At 43.5% G+C, this 16,171-nt stretch overlaps 1 protein-coding gene across 10 annotated transcripts in view; it reads left to right on the top strand.

Moving 5' to 3' along the window:
• Positions 1–11,691, top strand: part of INTS6L (integrator complex subunit 6 like) — a 51,481-nt gene extending 39,790 nt beyond the window's left edge. For 3 of the 10 annotated variants that reach the window (XM_067724106.1, XM_067724107.1, XM_067724104.1), the window contains 7 exons: positions 2,158–2,376; positions 3,415–3,538; positions 4,891–5,033; positions 6,676–6,910; positions 8,643–9,014; positions 9,891–9,984; positions 10,710–11,691. In XM_067724106.1, the coding sequence (XP_067580207.1) occupies positions 2,158–2,376; positions 3,415–3,538; positions 4,891–5,033; positions 6,676–6,910; positions 8,643–9,014; positions 9,891–9,984; positions 10,710–10,812 (1,290 nt within the window). In that variant the 3' untranslated portion in view covers positions 10,813–11,691. Of the gene's footprint in view, positions 1–2,157; positions 2,377–3,414; positions 3,539–4,890; positions 5,034–6,675; positions 6,911–8,642; positions 9,015–9,890; positions 9,985–10,709 lie in introns of those variants that run through there. The other 7 variants (XM_067724109.1, XM_067724108.1, XM_067724112.1 and 4 more) reach the window with 6 other exon arrangements.
• Positions 11,692–16,171: the final 4,480 nt, after the last annotated feature.

Below are 16,171 nucleotides of genomic sequence, written 5' to 3'. Positions count from 1 at the left end.
CCTCAGAAGTGCATTTCCTTATTCTTTAGTATAACTGTAATTTTCAAATTAAATGTGTATATATTTCTACACTTTATGGATTAGTAATAATGTGATTCTCTATGGCTTCTAGCTTCACCATTAAACTGCAGTTAAGGGTCTGTCAGTATCATTTGATGCTGTGCCATTTCTCCTTTCGCTTGCCAGTTTGTTCTACCCACAAGCTGGTTGATATTTTGTGGCCTAGGAGGGGCAGAGGCTTAATAGAATTATCCATGGGTCACATTTTGTCTATCCTCAACCTAGTTTCTCCTCAAATCACGTTGGGCTAGAGCACCCCCCTTTTTAGGTCAGCACACTGAGGCATGGTGTGATTAATGACTTGCCTGAAATGCGTTTTTAGGCAATAAATATCAGTATGCTTTTTCTTGGAGAGGGGGAGATGAGACCAGTGTTCCTCGCACTGGAGGGTGACAGGCCCTCCATCTGTTCCCCCACCTCATTTGCATTATTCACCTTGTCCCTTGCCTGCCCCTCTCTATTAGTACCTCATCCTCCACTCACCCCTACTTATCGTACTTCTCACCTCTACCTAGCCCATTCTTGCAGGGTGGAAATGTTTGAGAACTACTGAGTTAGAGCTTTACTGCCATACAAATGTGTTATGTTACATGACAAATTAATGCAGCAGCTTTACTTTCTTCTTGTGCACAAATGTATTCCCAGGTAGGGAATAGTAGTAGCATTTGCAGTGACAATAATGCTTCAAGTTGGATATGTTTCAAAGTTGGGCCTTTAGAAAACAGAGCAAATAAGTGTCAGAGCAAATAACTGTCAGATTTCTGACACCAAAGAACCAAAATGACTCCACAATTTGGGATGCTGACACACCTTGCTAGGAACTGGCAAAAACTTAAGTATAGTCTGGAGTTTACCAGCTCCTACCAGACCACTGTGCTCATAAATGCAAAAGAAAGTAAAGGCAAACCCAGATTTCTGATCTATCAAGTGTCCCCTTAACCCCTTTCCCTCTCTGCTAATAGATTTTTGTTGTTGTTGTTAAATGTTTTGTTTTGGTTATTTATTTATTTATTGATCTATTGATTTATATTTTTTTATTTGATGTTTACCTTAGGCCTTTAAGGCTGTGTCAGCAGGGTATGGCCAGAAGGAAGAATAGTGAACAGAGTTGAAACTCATGCAAGTTCTGGGGCTTTCTGGGACACGTTGCTTGTACAGTTTTATCAATGACCTTTCAGGACCAGTTTGTGGAAACAGACCCTTCATTTGCTCTTATCCCTTATTTCATGACTAAGTTTTTAAAAAGATAATAAACATACTTAATTCCAATAATTAGGGAAAATTTATGAGTATCTCTGACCAAGCCACAAGAAATTCAAAATTAATTTGGGCTTACTGGACATTGGTGGAATTCCACCTTTTAGAGAAAAAGAAAAGATCGTTACTAATTTATACTAGCTCTAATTACTAATTTAATAACTCTATGTCACCAGTGTTCTTTGAACCATCTCAGATGTATGTAAATCACGAAATATGCCCAAATATATTGCTACAATACATTCTCAAGCAATATTTATCAATATGGTATAATAGTGTCTATTAAGAGGATTTTTTTTCTTGTGAGTTAGTAAGAAACTTACTGAGTACATATTACAAATTATTTACGTGGTAATATTTGTTAAGCATTACTTTTGGGGGGGTGGTCTGATATTAGAACTAAACACTATAAGTTTTTTTCAGATATAATGCAATCTATGTAATCTGAATTTTAGTACTAGTGTACTTCTATAAATACAGAGTTTTACCCTTTATGTCTGGGTCCGAAATGAATATGTTCACTTAGACTAGATTTTACAGTAGCAAAATGTGATTTTAGATGTAATTCTTACCCATGGTTTTCATTCTCTCCATGATTCAATCATAATTTTGACACTAGACAAGAGAAAAAAAAAGTGTATTATTTGTCTTTCTAGCCCCCTCTCTCTGTTTGCTGTGGTAGTACAGAGAAGCACAGGAAAATGTTTAATTATCCGTTTTTCTGTGATTTGCGATTGAAATTTGTTCAATGGGGTTCTTAAAGTATTATCTTTCTTAAGTAGTAAAAACAATAGTGATAATATAGATCTTTTCATAACGTACTATGTACTTTCATTTTAGACCAAACTAGAGTCAGAACGAATACTAGCATCAGTGGGGAAGAAACCTCCCCAGGAAATTGGAATCAAAGTGAAAAATCATTCTGGAGGTGGCGTGTCCTTGACTCACAATAAAAATTTTAGAAAACTATTGAAAGAAATCATAGGAGAAACAGCACCGAGACTGGCAGAATTGAATACCAAAGAATTTGCCGGCTTCCAAGTAGGGCTCTTAAACAAGGTAAACTGTGACATAAATAGATTGTTTGGGGTGGGGGGGTGGTAAGGTCTGTGAAAGATAAAGGGGAGAAGGAACACGAGTAAGCAGAGAGAGCTTTCAGATCCCTTGCAGAACATTTGGTCCTAAACAAAATGTCCATAAGACATTTGGTCCACACCAAAAGGTCCTTGAAATCTGGTTCGATCCAAAACATATCCATGAGCATATTTGGTTCATGCCAAATGGTTTTGGACAGAACCAAATATCAAGGACCCTTTGGTGTGGACCACATGTCTCCATGGACATTTTGGACAGGACCAAGTGTGACCAATTATCAAGGACCTCTGGCGTGGACCAAATGTTGTACAGACATTTTGGACAGGACCAAATGTCTGCTAACCGTCAGATTACGCTGCTGAACTAACACTTGTGAGAGGGTGGGGGAAGGAAGGAGGAATGGGTATGAAGAGCCTCAGACATCAGTATAGCTTGTAGAAAATCTTAACCAGCCCAGAAGGGAAGCCTGGCGCCACGATTTCCCATAGAGGAGCTGCACATTGGGCAGAACTGGCCAGGCCCTAACATCCCCCATCATCCTCCATCACTGGCTGGGGGCAGCCTGGGGAAGAGCACAGCCTGGGCTCCAGTGCTGCCCCAGATCCCAAAGGTACTGGGGCTGGAGGTGCTCAGATCACTGCAGCCCTTGTAGGATCAGCCACTGCTTCCCGGATGGACATCCCAGCAGCTCACCTCCGTGGCTGCCGGCGGGCTACATCTAGATTACAAACAGTGGGCCTGCAAGGCTTCCCCCGGCACAAATCTCAGGATTTGATGTTTTAAATGACATATTGAAAAAGGATATTCCCAGTGGCTTTAATGCTCTGTGGGTGTATTAGAATTCAGAACAGAGCCAGCGAAGGCAAATTTTCCACTGGCAAAATTCTACTGTAGTTAGTTGTAATGAATATCCCTCTCTTCACTAAGATTTTAAGAGGATTAGGAATTATATTTCTATATTAAAAGCCTCAGGAGTAACTGAAATTGTTTCATTTCAAATAGGATTTGAAACCTCAGACGTATAGAAATGCTTATGATATTCCACGTAGAGGTCTTTTAGACCAGTTAACCAGAATGCGATCCAATCTGCTGAAAACACACAAGTTTATTGTTGGACAAGATGAAGGTAAGTGAACAAAGAAGTACTTTTTGTTGATTAGGAAAATGTCAAGTATGACTCTCACGAAGATGTTTATTGCATAACGAGTAAGTTATTTTGTAACACTTTAATATTTATAATGCCTCTTTTCCTGAATCCCTTCAGCTACCCAGGCACAAGTTTATTGTTCTCGGGTTTAAAGGGAAGTGTGCATTAATCAGTGCATATATTATACTACACGTTGTAGCTCTTGTAAGTCTCAAAGCAACCCCATGAGATAGATGCTGTTTTTATGCCCATTTTTATGGACATTGGAACTGAGAGTGAGCATTTTAGTAGTTTGCCCAGGTTTAGTGAGTTGGAAAGTGGCAGAACCTAGGTCTATCAGATTCCGGAAATTGCATGCCCCGAAGCTATACCGCCCAGCCTACTGTGATGAATTCAATGCAAATTCCTCATTTACAGGAAAAGAATGAACCTGATATTGTCTAGGATAATTGGTGATGGTGTGTAATTCCCCTTTACTCCATTTTGCTCGATTTAAGCAGGGTCATTTGTCCATTAAAATGTGCAAATCTTAGCCTGGCCAACCTCCTGAAATTATACGCCATTTTGGTTTTGGTTTTGTTTTTTTGGCAGGGGGGACTTTTCTAGGAAGAGAGCCTGTAGATCTAATCAAATTTTCCAAGAGGGTGAGGCCCGCTAACCAAGATTCTCTGGATGATAAGAGAAAACCATGGAGCCTAGGCTCCTTTTTTTAAAAATAAATTTATTTTTAAAATTTATTTCATTTCTGGCTGTGTTGGGTCTTCGTTGCTGTGTGCGGGCTTTCTCTAGTTGCGGCGAGCAGGGGCTACTCTTCGTTGTGGTGCGCCGGCTTCTCATGGCGGTGGCTTCTCTGGTTGCGGAGCGCGGGCTCTAGAGTGCAGGCTTCAGTAGTTGTGCACGAGCTTAGCTGCTCCGCGGCATGTGGGATCTTCCCGGACCAGGGCTTGAACCCATGTCCCCCGCGTTGGCAGGTGGATTCTTAACCACTGTGCCACCAGGGAAGCCCTGAGCCTAGGCTCTTGAAAACACAAAATATGGGGGTTTGAGTTGGGATGGTGGTATAGGGAATGTCAGCCCATTCTCAAACTTGGTATGAAGAGTGAGGGAGTTGTTCTTGCCCTAGGGATTTGAGCTTGTAGGCCATAGTGATGGTAGACTGAGTGATGAGTGGGATGAAGAGAGATGATTTTAGATCCAGGCTGCTAGATTCGAGATTTTAGACTGTCGGTTGCCAAGATACACAATGCTAAATCAGACCGTGATCATGTCCTCTCAAAAGGACCACACACTTCTGCTGTATAGTATCTGTTGCTTTTCCGGTGATTTTGCAGATTCCCTTCATAGTGTTCCAGTCGCACAAATGGGTAACTATCAAGAATATCTAAAGACACTGGCTTCTCCACTTCGAGAGATTGATCCAGATCAACCAAAAAGACTACATACTTTTGGCAATCCATTTAAGCAAGATAAGAAGGTGGGATACCTATTTCTATGTCTGCCTAGATCGTGATATTCTTGCAATAATTCCTTTCTTCTTGGCAACGTGTACGTAACTCAGAGGTTCTCCTTCTGTTTGTTTAAGAGATAAAATATGCCTCCAGGGCTCTTTGTGAATGGAAAGTGGGAGCCTCCTTATGCAAGAGTGTGTTGGTTAAACAAAGTGATAGCTGCCATTTACTGCTGTACATAGTAGGCGCTATTTTAAATGATAACATTGAATGCTCACAGCTGCAGATGAGTACTAGTCTGCCCTATAATATGAAATCACAGCTCATAGTGGTCAAATGGTTCACCCCGAGTGACACAACTGATAAGAGCCAGGATTTGAACCCCCGTCTTTCCAGCTCCAGAGTCTGTATTTGTTCCCACCTCCACACACTAATTCCTTTAATATTGAGATCACTGTTTATTTCCTCTGTTTACATTATTCAGCTCTCTAGTGCTGTATCTAGACAGTTATAAAAGTATTCCTCTTGAAATATGAAGTACTAAGTGGTGTTGCCTTATTGGCTTGTTCTACATGTGAGATGTGTGCGTGAGATATACATGTGAGATGTGTGTGTGTGCATGCGTGCGTGTGTGTGTGTATCTCTGTGTGTATAAGTGAGAGATATACTGACTTGACCATATAAGCATGAAGACAAATGGAGATTATATCTGCATTCATAGAGGAGACCATTGTTATAAACGTGCAGACCGTGAAATAATGTCTTCTGTAGCAAAAGTAGACTGAAAGGTATTCTGCTTCACCTGAATCTTCAATTAACTGGAGTTTTTCTTAATCTTTCTGTGTCTTGGTTTCCTTGGTTTGTGGCACTGGAGATAACTATGACACCTAACTAATAGAGCTCTGTGGAGTATTGACTTAGTACCTGTACGCCATTTAGAACATTACCTGACACGTGGTACATGCTCAGTGACTATGTTTTCCCCTTTATGTACTGTTTTGCTTTGGGAAATGCTTTGGAAAAGTCATTTGTTATGATTTTATTCAAATAATGGGAGTGCGCATTCTTGGATTATCCTTGGATGAGAACAGCTTCTAGTTAACCTTCTATACTGCTGGCTCTCATCCTTTATCTAGTCCCAAGGGTGAAAAGCCCCCTCCCTCATTTCTGTCCAGCACCAAGGTGGACATATTTGAATCTCTGTGAGATTGCCGTTGGGGGAATGACATTTTCCATCTACCTGCCCATCACCATTTTCATGCAGCATTCTATACAGTGACTATCAATATTTCTTAAGGATGGGTTTAAAGCACACAAAAGGGAATGAATTCCCTTACCAAGGGTTGATGCAGAATGGTTTGTATCTTCTTCAGAAAGGTCACTGTGGGTTTATTCCCACTTTGGAACTCTCATCGCGTTGCTCATTCCCCAAGCTTTCTGGTTAATCATGATTGTGTTATGTTTGACCTTACAACAAGTTTCCTCCTCATTCCACTTAGACTAGATTGAAATTGAGTAGCGTTTTCTGAGAACAGTCTCTGTGGGGTATGGCAAATCTTTGGCCGATGATTAAGATCTATATTGCTGATGTAGCGTATGATTGTATATGCATGTGAAGAGTTCGTGCAGTGTTGTCTTTAATGGAATATGTTCATTGATGTTTTCTAGGGAATGATGATTGATGAAGCAGATGAGTTTGTAACAGGGCCACAAAACAAAGTGAAACGTCCTGGAGAACCCAGCAGTCCTCTGTCATCTAAGAGAAGGCGGAGTATGTCCCTGCTGTTGAGGAAACCACAAACACCACCTACTGTAACTAACCACGTGGGCGGAAAGGGACCACCCTCAGCCTCGTGGTTCCCATCTTATCCAAACCTCATAAAACCCACCCTTGTACATACAGGTATAGAGTAGTGGTTGTGATTTCCTTATGGCCCCTAGAGGACTAAGACACTAAACAATTTTCTTTTCCTTTGTATTCATTTCTTTTGTATTCAGTTTTTGTTCGTTAAGTAAACCGTTATTAAACCATCTATGTGGTAGGTACCAAGGGCCCCGTGGGGAGTGGAGACTGTGTTTCAAGGATCTCAATATGTATGAGGGGAGGAAGATCCTTACTTTCATAGTAATTAACACAAGTTGGAGAAATGGCAAGAGATACGCCTGTTTGCTTTGCCAGGGCAAGGCGGAAGGATGTGCAGCCATTTGGAGTTGCTGAGTCAATAGGAGCAAATGGGCTCAATGAGGGATGGGTCTGCATGTGTGCTCTGTGTCCCCAATTCCTCTCTATGCTCCAGCCCAGTGCAGTCTGAACCAGCCTCCTCCATTCCACTGGATGGTGCCCAATACAAATCCCACATCCCACCATTTCTCTCCACTTTTCTGATCTGGGCTGCCCTCGTGTCACCAAGCTACTCCAATAGCTTCTTATCTGATTTCCCTACTTCCCATCTTCTGCACATCTAAGTCACTTCCTGCCCTGCAGGCAAAGTGATCACGCCAACACAGAAATGAGATCATGCCACATCCATGCTGAAGACCCATCATCACCTTTCCTAGGCACTCAGAACACAATCTGAGCTCCCGACCCTGGTCTCCCAGCTGTGCACGACCTGGCCCCGCCATCCTCTCCTAACACGTGGCCTGTCGTCTCCTCCTTGCTCTCTCTGCCTCTATCCTTTGCTCTGTGCTCCCTGGCCAGTCCCCTCCCCGGGGCTCTGCACGTGCCCTTGCCGCAGCCTGGAGCTCTTCCTCTGCACGTGCACAGGCCGGCTCTCTCTCCTCCTCCAGGCTCTGCCCAAAGGACACCTCCTCAGGAGGGCCTTCCCGACCACGTGGTCCGCTGGGGCTCCCCCTCCTGCTCTCTGTCCCATCCCTGCTTGCCTCTTCCCTAACACGAATTCCAGCTGTAATAATTCTGTTGGATCGTTGTACACTTACTGCCTGGCGTCCCCATGAGCATGGAAGCTCCATAAGGGCGGGGATTGCTGGCGTCTGTCCTGTTGGCTGCCGCTCCCCGGCTCCTGGCACGGCGCCCGGCACAGAGCAGGACGAGTCAATGGAGAAGAGGTGTCAGACCTGGAGTAAAAAGAAACTCAGGTTTCTGAGAGAGAAAAGATGCATGAGGAAGATCTTATACTGACAGGGATTTGGGGTGGGGTGACGGGGGCCATACAGAGCCTTCAGGTCTAGTGGCCACCACCTGTGTTTCCTCAGAACTTTGGAGGGAGAGAGGCGGGAGTTTGGCGGGGGGGGGGCATGTAATCTGATGTCAAGCTCGGTAGAGCATGGCATTTCATAGGTAAAGGACAGGAATCATGCCACCAAGTGAGACTTGCTGCTTTTCAGCTTGTAAAGCACGAGCTGCAGCTCAACCCTCAGCACCAGGGACCTGAGCCTCTTTATTCGTTGTACTGTCTTACGTGGTTTCCATATGTGTTCATGGTGCCATGAAGAGAAGAAAGTGCGTTTGTCATATTACTTCCTGAGCCCAATTTGAGGGGTCTCAGGCTCCATCTGGTACATCCTCTTGCTTTATGAAACAATTTCCTCAAAACTGAGGAGCACCGGGTGGTCCCTGTGGGGTTGCCATAATGCACTTACGTCACAGCTCCACTTGTTAATTTGGTTTCCAGATGTTACCGTCACTCACGATGTTCATGAGAAGATGGAAAATGGTCAAATCTCACCCGATGGCTTCTTGTCAAAATCTGCTGCCCCAGAGCTTATGAATATGGCAGGAGATAGTATCCCGCCCGACCAAGTGGATTGCCTGTCTGATGATTTCACTAGTCTCAGGAAAGATGACCTGATGCACAATCCTGGTAGTAATGCAGTCATAGGAGGAACCAAGAACTGCAGCGTCTCTGTAGATGATCGAAAAGTCTCGGTAACATCTGCTTTGGAAACTGGGCCAAATACATCGCAAATAACTCCTGCTATGGCACAAGGAATCAATGCTGATATAAAACACCAGTTAATGAAGGAAGTTCGAAAATTTGGGCGAAGTAAGTAGTGAAAGACCATCTATCAATAATATAATGGAGGTCCCTTTCCTTTTAGGATTCAGAATAGATTCAAGGTATCTCTTGAGGTGCATTTTTGGGAAGTATTGGGTTTTCACATAATTTAAAATGATTCCTCTGGCTTTACCTAAAAAAGACCCAATACACCTTTCTCTCTCTTTTTCCCCTTACTTACTGTAATAGTTTCCTTTTGCTGCTGTAACAAGTTATCACAAACTTCATGGCTGAAAACTGTATTATCTTAGAGTTGTGGAAGTCAGATCTGAAATTATTTTCACTGGGCTAGCAAGAAGGTGTTGGCAGGCCAGGGTTCCTTCTGCAGGCTCTAGGGAGAATCTGTTTCCTTGCCTCTTCCAGCTTCTACAGGCTGCCTGTGTTCCTTCGCTCGTGGGCCCTTCCTCCATCTTCAGGCCAGCAACTTAGCCCCTTCTCTCCTCTCTAACCTCTGCTCCCACCCTTACATCTTTTCTTTCTGACCAGCTCTACTGCCTCTCTTTTATAAGGATATTTGTGGTTACGTTGGGCAACATGTATAAACATGGATAATCTCCCCATCTCAAGAGCCATAACTTAATCACATCTGCAAAGTAAGGTCTCTTTTGCCATATAAGGTAACACGTTCACAGGTTCTCAGAATTAGGACATGGACAACTTGGGGGGCCATTATTCAGCAGGCCACATTTAATTAGTGTTTAGAGTTTCCGTAGCAGATATGTGCGGATATCTTGATCTGAGTGTTTCAAATACAAACTATACCTAACTTTCCACACACAAGGAATGATTACTGATGATGTGTAAAGATTGAATTTTATTTTTCATCCATATTTTTAAAAATACTAATTTTTTTAATATCTTCAGAGTATGAAAGAATTTTCATTTTGCTTGAAGGAGTGCAAGGACCTCTTGCAGTGAGGAAACAATTCGTTGAATTTACCATCAAGGAAGCTGCAAGGTGGGTGTAAAGAGGAACTCTTCATTGTGTTTTTTGAAGCAGGAGGGCTGCCCAATGCAAGACAGGCGGAGGGATTGGTGCTGCCTTGCTTTTCTTTTTTTTTTTTTAATTAATTAATTAATTTAATTTTGGCTGCGTTGGGTCTTCATTGCTGTGCACGGGCTTTCTCAAGTTGCGGCGAGCGGGGGCTACTCTTTGTTGCAGTGCATGGGCTTCTCGTTGCGGTGGCTTCTCTCATTGCGGAGCACGGGCTCTAGGCGTGCGGGCTTCCGTAGTTGTGGCACGCGGGCTCACTAGTTGTGGCACGCGGGCTTAGTTGCTCCGCGGCATGGGGGATCTTCCCGGACCAGGGCTCAAACCCGTTTTCCCCTGCATTGGCAGATGGATTCTTAACCACAGGGCCAACAGGGAAGTCCTGCCTGGCTTTCCTAAGCCCTGGCCCTCAGTCATAGTTACAACTGTCTGCAGAGGCGTTTAGATCAATACTACCTGAGGCCAATTCAATCATCCAGGTCTGTGGAGCCTTTTGCACTCCTCACAGTCTGAGGTGGGCTTGGGCTCTCAGCTGGTAATCTCGATATTAGCTAAGCCCTATCTTTACACGGACATACATTTTCTATTTCCCATGTGAATGGCCATTCCAACTTTGTACCCCACACAGTGCCTCGCGCATCATAAATGCTTTAAGGACCTTTTGGATAATAAAATTTCTTTTTCTTTTTTAGGTTCAAAAGACGAGTCTTAATTCAGTACCTTGAGAAGCTACTAGAAAAAATAGAATCCCATCACCTTCTCAACAACGTTAATCACATCAACAGCAGATCATGATGTTAACGCAATGACCAAGGAGGAAAAAAGAATAAGTGTTCTGTGCTGTAGGATAGAATGGGATATTGTTGATTATCCTATGATGTTTTAGTCAAGGGAACTGCCTTCCAGAGGCTAAGAAAAAGCAGTGGAGCTTTTTGTTTTCAGTTTATCTGGCGGGAAAAGCTGGCTTTTGCCCTATGAGTTTTCTTTGAAAGTATTAATTGGTTATTTTGTTGTTACTTTTCCCAATTGAGGAAGGTGATGTTATTAATCCAGCAGGTTAAAATCAGTAAACCCTGTCGCCCCTACCACATGTGATAAGGGTTCACTCTTGAACTTGGCCGTCCTGGGCATTTCCAGAGTGACTAGGGGCTACGTGCAGGTGGGGCACTACTTGGTGCTCTTACTATGTCCTTTAGAAAGAACAGGTGTTCAGAGGCCAACTGGTAATCTTGTGTGTGCTGAACAAAGTTTTCAACCGTTCCTAGTTGTGCCTTTAAAACCATGCAAGATTCAGGACAGTTTGGATCAAAGAGTAAGAAAGCTGCTATTTGGGTAAGTTATTTCTCCATGGGAGAGGCAGGGGAAGTCACCAAACAATCTACCTCCAACTCTGTTCTATTTTGTCTAGAGACATTACAAAGTGCACCTGAGGCTGCCTCAACCCCTGACATTTGTTCTCGCATGTGACGACAGAAAGTCTTCAGGGGGACTTGTGCATTCTGTGCTTCAGAAGCACTAAAAGACAAAATAATGCATATATTTCCTTTAATGTTTATACAAAGGTTTATATGGGGCAGTATTGTTATCTTTGTATTAATTTTCAAAAATTTAAGTGTACAAAGAGATTTTGACTTGCATATATAAAATAAATCATTTTATTGATTTTTCACAAGGTCCCTGATGCTAGAGAAATTTCTAGTTTTCTGTTTCTTCTGATTTGTTATTCCTTTCAGAAAAAAAAAGTGCACACTGTTGTTGTTTTTATTAATAGATTTATTTTATTTCTTTACTTCTTTATTTTTTGGCTGCGTTGGGTCCTCCGTTGCTGCACTCGGGCTTTCTGTAGTTGCCGCGAACAGGGCCTACCCTTCATTGCGGTGCGCGGGCTTTCATTGCAGCGCCTTCTCTTGTTGTGGAGCACGGGCTGTAGGCGCGCGGGCTTCAGTAGTTGTGGCTCAGGGGCTCTAGAGCGCAGGCTCAGTAGTAGTGGCACACGGGCTTAGTTGCTCTATGGCATGTGGGATCTTCCTGGGCCAGGGCTCGAACCCGTGTCCCCTGCCTTGGCAGGCGGATTCCCAACCACTGCACCACCAGGGAAGCCGCCACACTGTTAAATTAAGATGTTAGCAGAAGGATGTAAACTTCAAAACGTCACTCACAGAACTTAGTGATATTGGTGAACGTGGTGTAGGGCACTCTGGGTAGGGTCCTCCAGGAACACTGGAAACACCGGGAAAACAATGATCGGAATCAAGTTTATTGGAACTCTGGAAGATCATCAGAGGTTTACAGCAACCAAGCGAATGTTAAGTCTGAAGAAGAGCCATGAAATGTGACAGGAGAATTTGCTGGCATTTTAAGTTATTCTTGCCCCAGCCCTTGCCTAGTTGAGCAGCTGTCTTGACGATGTCAGCGTGCATTCCAAGTGAGGGTTCCTGGCTCAGGAGGGAGGAGAGTAAGACCTTACTCCCAAGGAATTGTGTTTGTCTAGAAGGCTCCCTGAAGGACTGACGCAAGGGGATTTTTTGCTTTTCTGTTGTCTTAACTCTAAGCTCTTTTAGAGTGGAGAAGCAGCTATGTGAAGGACGTTCCTCAGAAACATTGAAAGGCAAGTGAATAAGCTGCCGATGCTTATGGCAAACAACAGACATGCCAAAATTCTGGAAAGAAAAACTGAGGAGTGAGATACTTTGGAAAAGTAAGGCTTTGAAATGCTCCCATGTATATCTGGGTATCTAGAAAGCCATGTGCATGCCCAGGGCAGGACTCAGTCAGAAAAGACCGGAGAAGACAGTAAGATTTCACCTCTGGCTAATCTTTAGGGTCAGCACAATAAATGACTAGAACAACTAGTTAGAACATCAGTAAGGAGGGACTTCCCTGGTGGCGCAGTGGTTAAGAATCCGCCTGCCAATGCAGGGGACATGGGTCTGAGCCCTGGTCCGGGAAGATCCCACATGCCGCGGATCAACTAAGCCCGTGCGCCACAACTACTGAACCTGTGCTCTAGAGCCCACAAGCCACAACTACTGAGCCTGCGGCCACAACTACTGAAGCCCGTGTGCCTAGAACCCGTGCTCCGCAACAAGAGAAGCCACCACAAGAGACGCCCACTCACCGCAATGAAGAGTAGCTCCTGCTCACCACAAGTAGAGAAAGCCCACGTGCAGCAACGAACACCCAATGCAGCCAAAAATAAATAAATACATAAAATTATATTTAATAAAAAAGGAGCTCAGTAAGGAAATAGAGGCCTTGAACAGCACTATAAACCAATTAGGTCTAATAGACACCTATACAACACCCCACACCACAAGAGCAAAGTACATATTCTTCTCAGGTACTCATGGAGTATTCTCCAGGGTTGACCATATATTAAGCCACAAAACAAGTCTCAATAAATTTTATAACATTGAAATCATACAACAAATCTTCTTTGCCATAATGGAGTCAAACCAGAAATCAGAAACAGAAGTTGGAGCCTCACCTCATACCATATACCAAAATTAATTAAAATGAATCAGTACCTACCTATAAGAGTTAAAAACACAAAATTCTAAGAAGGAAACTTTGGAGTAATAGTTTTTGACCTTGGATTTGGCAATGGTTTCTTAAATAAGACACCAAACACACAAGCAACAAAAGAAAGATATAGATAATTTGACTTCATTAAAATTCAAAGCTCTTGTGCGTCAAAGGACTCAATCAAGAGAGTGTGACAGGGCAGCCCATAGGATAGGGGGAAATATTTGCAAAGCATATATCTGATAAGGGTCTAGTGTCCATTATATAAATAGAATTCTTTCAACTCAACAACATAATCTAAGGAAGAAATAGGCAAAGAACTTGAAAAGACATTTCTCCAAAGAACATATACACATGGCCAACAAGCACATGAAAAGATGCTCAGCACCATTAGTCATTAGGGAAATGCAAATCAAAAGCACAATGAGATACCATTTCACACCTACTAGGATGGTAATAATCAAAAAGAGAAAGAGCAAGTGCGGAGGATGCAGAGAAACTGGAATGGAGCACTGATACATGGTACAGCATGGATGAACATTGAAAGCAGTATGCTAAGTGAAAGAAGCCAGAGGAATCAGAGCACATATTGTATGATTCCATTTATATGAAGTATCAAGAACCGGCAAATCCATAGAGATTGAAAGTAGATAACTGGTTGTGAGGGGCTGGGGAAGGGGGAAATGGGAATGACTGCTGATGGCGTTTCCTTTTAGGATCGTAGAACAGTTTTAGAACCAGATAGTTCTGTGATGGCTGCACAACGTTGTGTGAAGGTACTTTATGCCATTGAGTTGTACATTTTAAAATGGTAAATTTTACGGAATTCCCTGGCAGTCCAGTATTTAGGATTCCGCGCTTCCACTGCCAGGGGCCTGGGTTCGATCCCTGGTCGGGGAACTAAGATCCCACAAGCCACGTGGCGTGGCCAAAAAAATAAAAGGGTGAATTTTACGTACAATTTACAGCAACAAAATGCTCCAGAGCAGCCCAGCTGCCATCTGACACCACTTGATGCCATATGGAGCAGAGTGATTGCCAATCTCAGCCATGCTCAAATTCCTGACATACAAAATTATAAGATGTAATAGTGGCTTGTTTTGGTTTTTTTTTTTAAATCACTGACTTCTGGTTTCTGGTTCCTCATGTAAAGAGCTTGGAAGCCACCACTCTGTCCCAACAAGTAGAAGACTGAACAGACTGGATCTGTAAGAGTGGGAGGACATCGGGCAAACCTCCAGTATTGGTGAGACGGACAGACAAATAATAGGGAGTCATGGCTTACTGGAGCAGAGATTCATGACTGAAAACCACTGTGAGAACCAGTGCCGGGGTAGGAAAACCTGAACTATAACTGACAAATTGCTAGGTGCTCAGTGTGGACAGTCTGAGAATTAAAAACTCCAACTTTTGGTTGTCAAGATGTCAGTTCTTCCCAACTTGATCTATAGATTCACTGCAATCCCAATCCAGATCCCAGCAAGTCCTCTCATGGATATAGATAAACTGATTCTAACGTTTATATGGTGAAGCAAACAGTATTGAAGGAAAAGAACAAAGTTGGAGGACTGATGCTACCTGAGTTCAAGACTTACTGTAAAGCTACAGTGAAACCTAAATGTCCATTGACAGAGGAATGGATAAAGAAGATGTAGTACATATATACAATGGAATATTACTCAGCCGTAAAATGAGTGAAATAATGCCGTTTGCAGCAACATGGATGTACTTAGATATTGTCACACTGAGTGAAGTAAGTCAGGCAGAGAAAGACAAATATCATATGATATTGTTTATATGTGGAATCTAAAGTAAGGTACAAATGAACCTATTTACAAAACAGAAATAGAGTCACAGACGTAGAAAACAAACTTATTGTTACCAGGGGAAAAGGGGGGAGGGATAAATTGGGAGATTGGGATTGACATACACATACGACTATATATAAAATAGGTAAGTAATAAGGACCTACTGTGTAGCACAGGGAACTCTACTCAGTGCTCTGTAATGACGTATATGGGAATAGAATCTAAAGAAGAGTGGATATATGCATATGTATAACTGATTCACTTTGCTGTATAGCAGAAACTAACACAACATTGTAAATCAACTATACTCCAATAGAAATTAATTTAAAACTAAAGCTACAGAGGTGCGCGAGGAGAGGGGATTCAGAGCACCGTCTAAATGAGCTCCAGAGATGGGCGTGAGCCATGGCTATCAGCGCGGACCCCAGAGACGGGCATGAGACGCTAAGGCTGCTGCTGCCGCCACCAAGAAGCCTGTGTGGGAGCACAGGTCACTATCCACACCTCCCTTCCGGGGAGCCTGTGCAGCCCGCCACTGCCAGGGTCCCAAGATCCAGGGACAACTCCCCCGGGAGAACGCACGGCGCGCCTCAGGCTGGTGCAACGTCACGCCGGCCTCTGCCGCCGCAGGCCCGCCCCGCACTCCGTGCCCCTCCCTCCCCCCGGCCTGAGTGAGCCAGAGCCCCCGAATCAGCGGCTCCTTTAACCCCTTCCTGTCTGAGCGAACAACAGATGCCCGCCGGCGACCTACACGCAGAGGCGGGGCCAAATCCAAAGCTGAGCCCCATGGAGCTGTGAGAACAAAGAAGAGAAAGGGAAAT

The sequence above is a fragment of the Pseudorca crassidens genome, chromosome X, assembly GCF_039906515.1.
Source record: "Pseudorca crassidens isolate mPseCra1 chromosome X, mPseCra1.hap1, whole genome shotgun sequence".
Classification (NCBI taxonomy): Eukaryota; Metazoa; Chordata; class Mammalia; order Artiodactyla; family Delphinidae; genus Pseudorca; species Pseudorca crassidens.
This window is presented reverse-complemented; position numbering and strand designations above follow the sequence as displayed.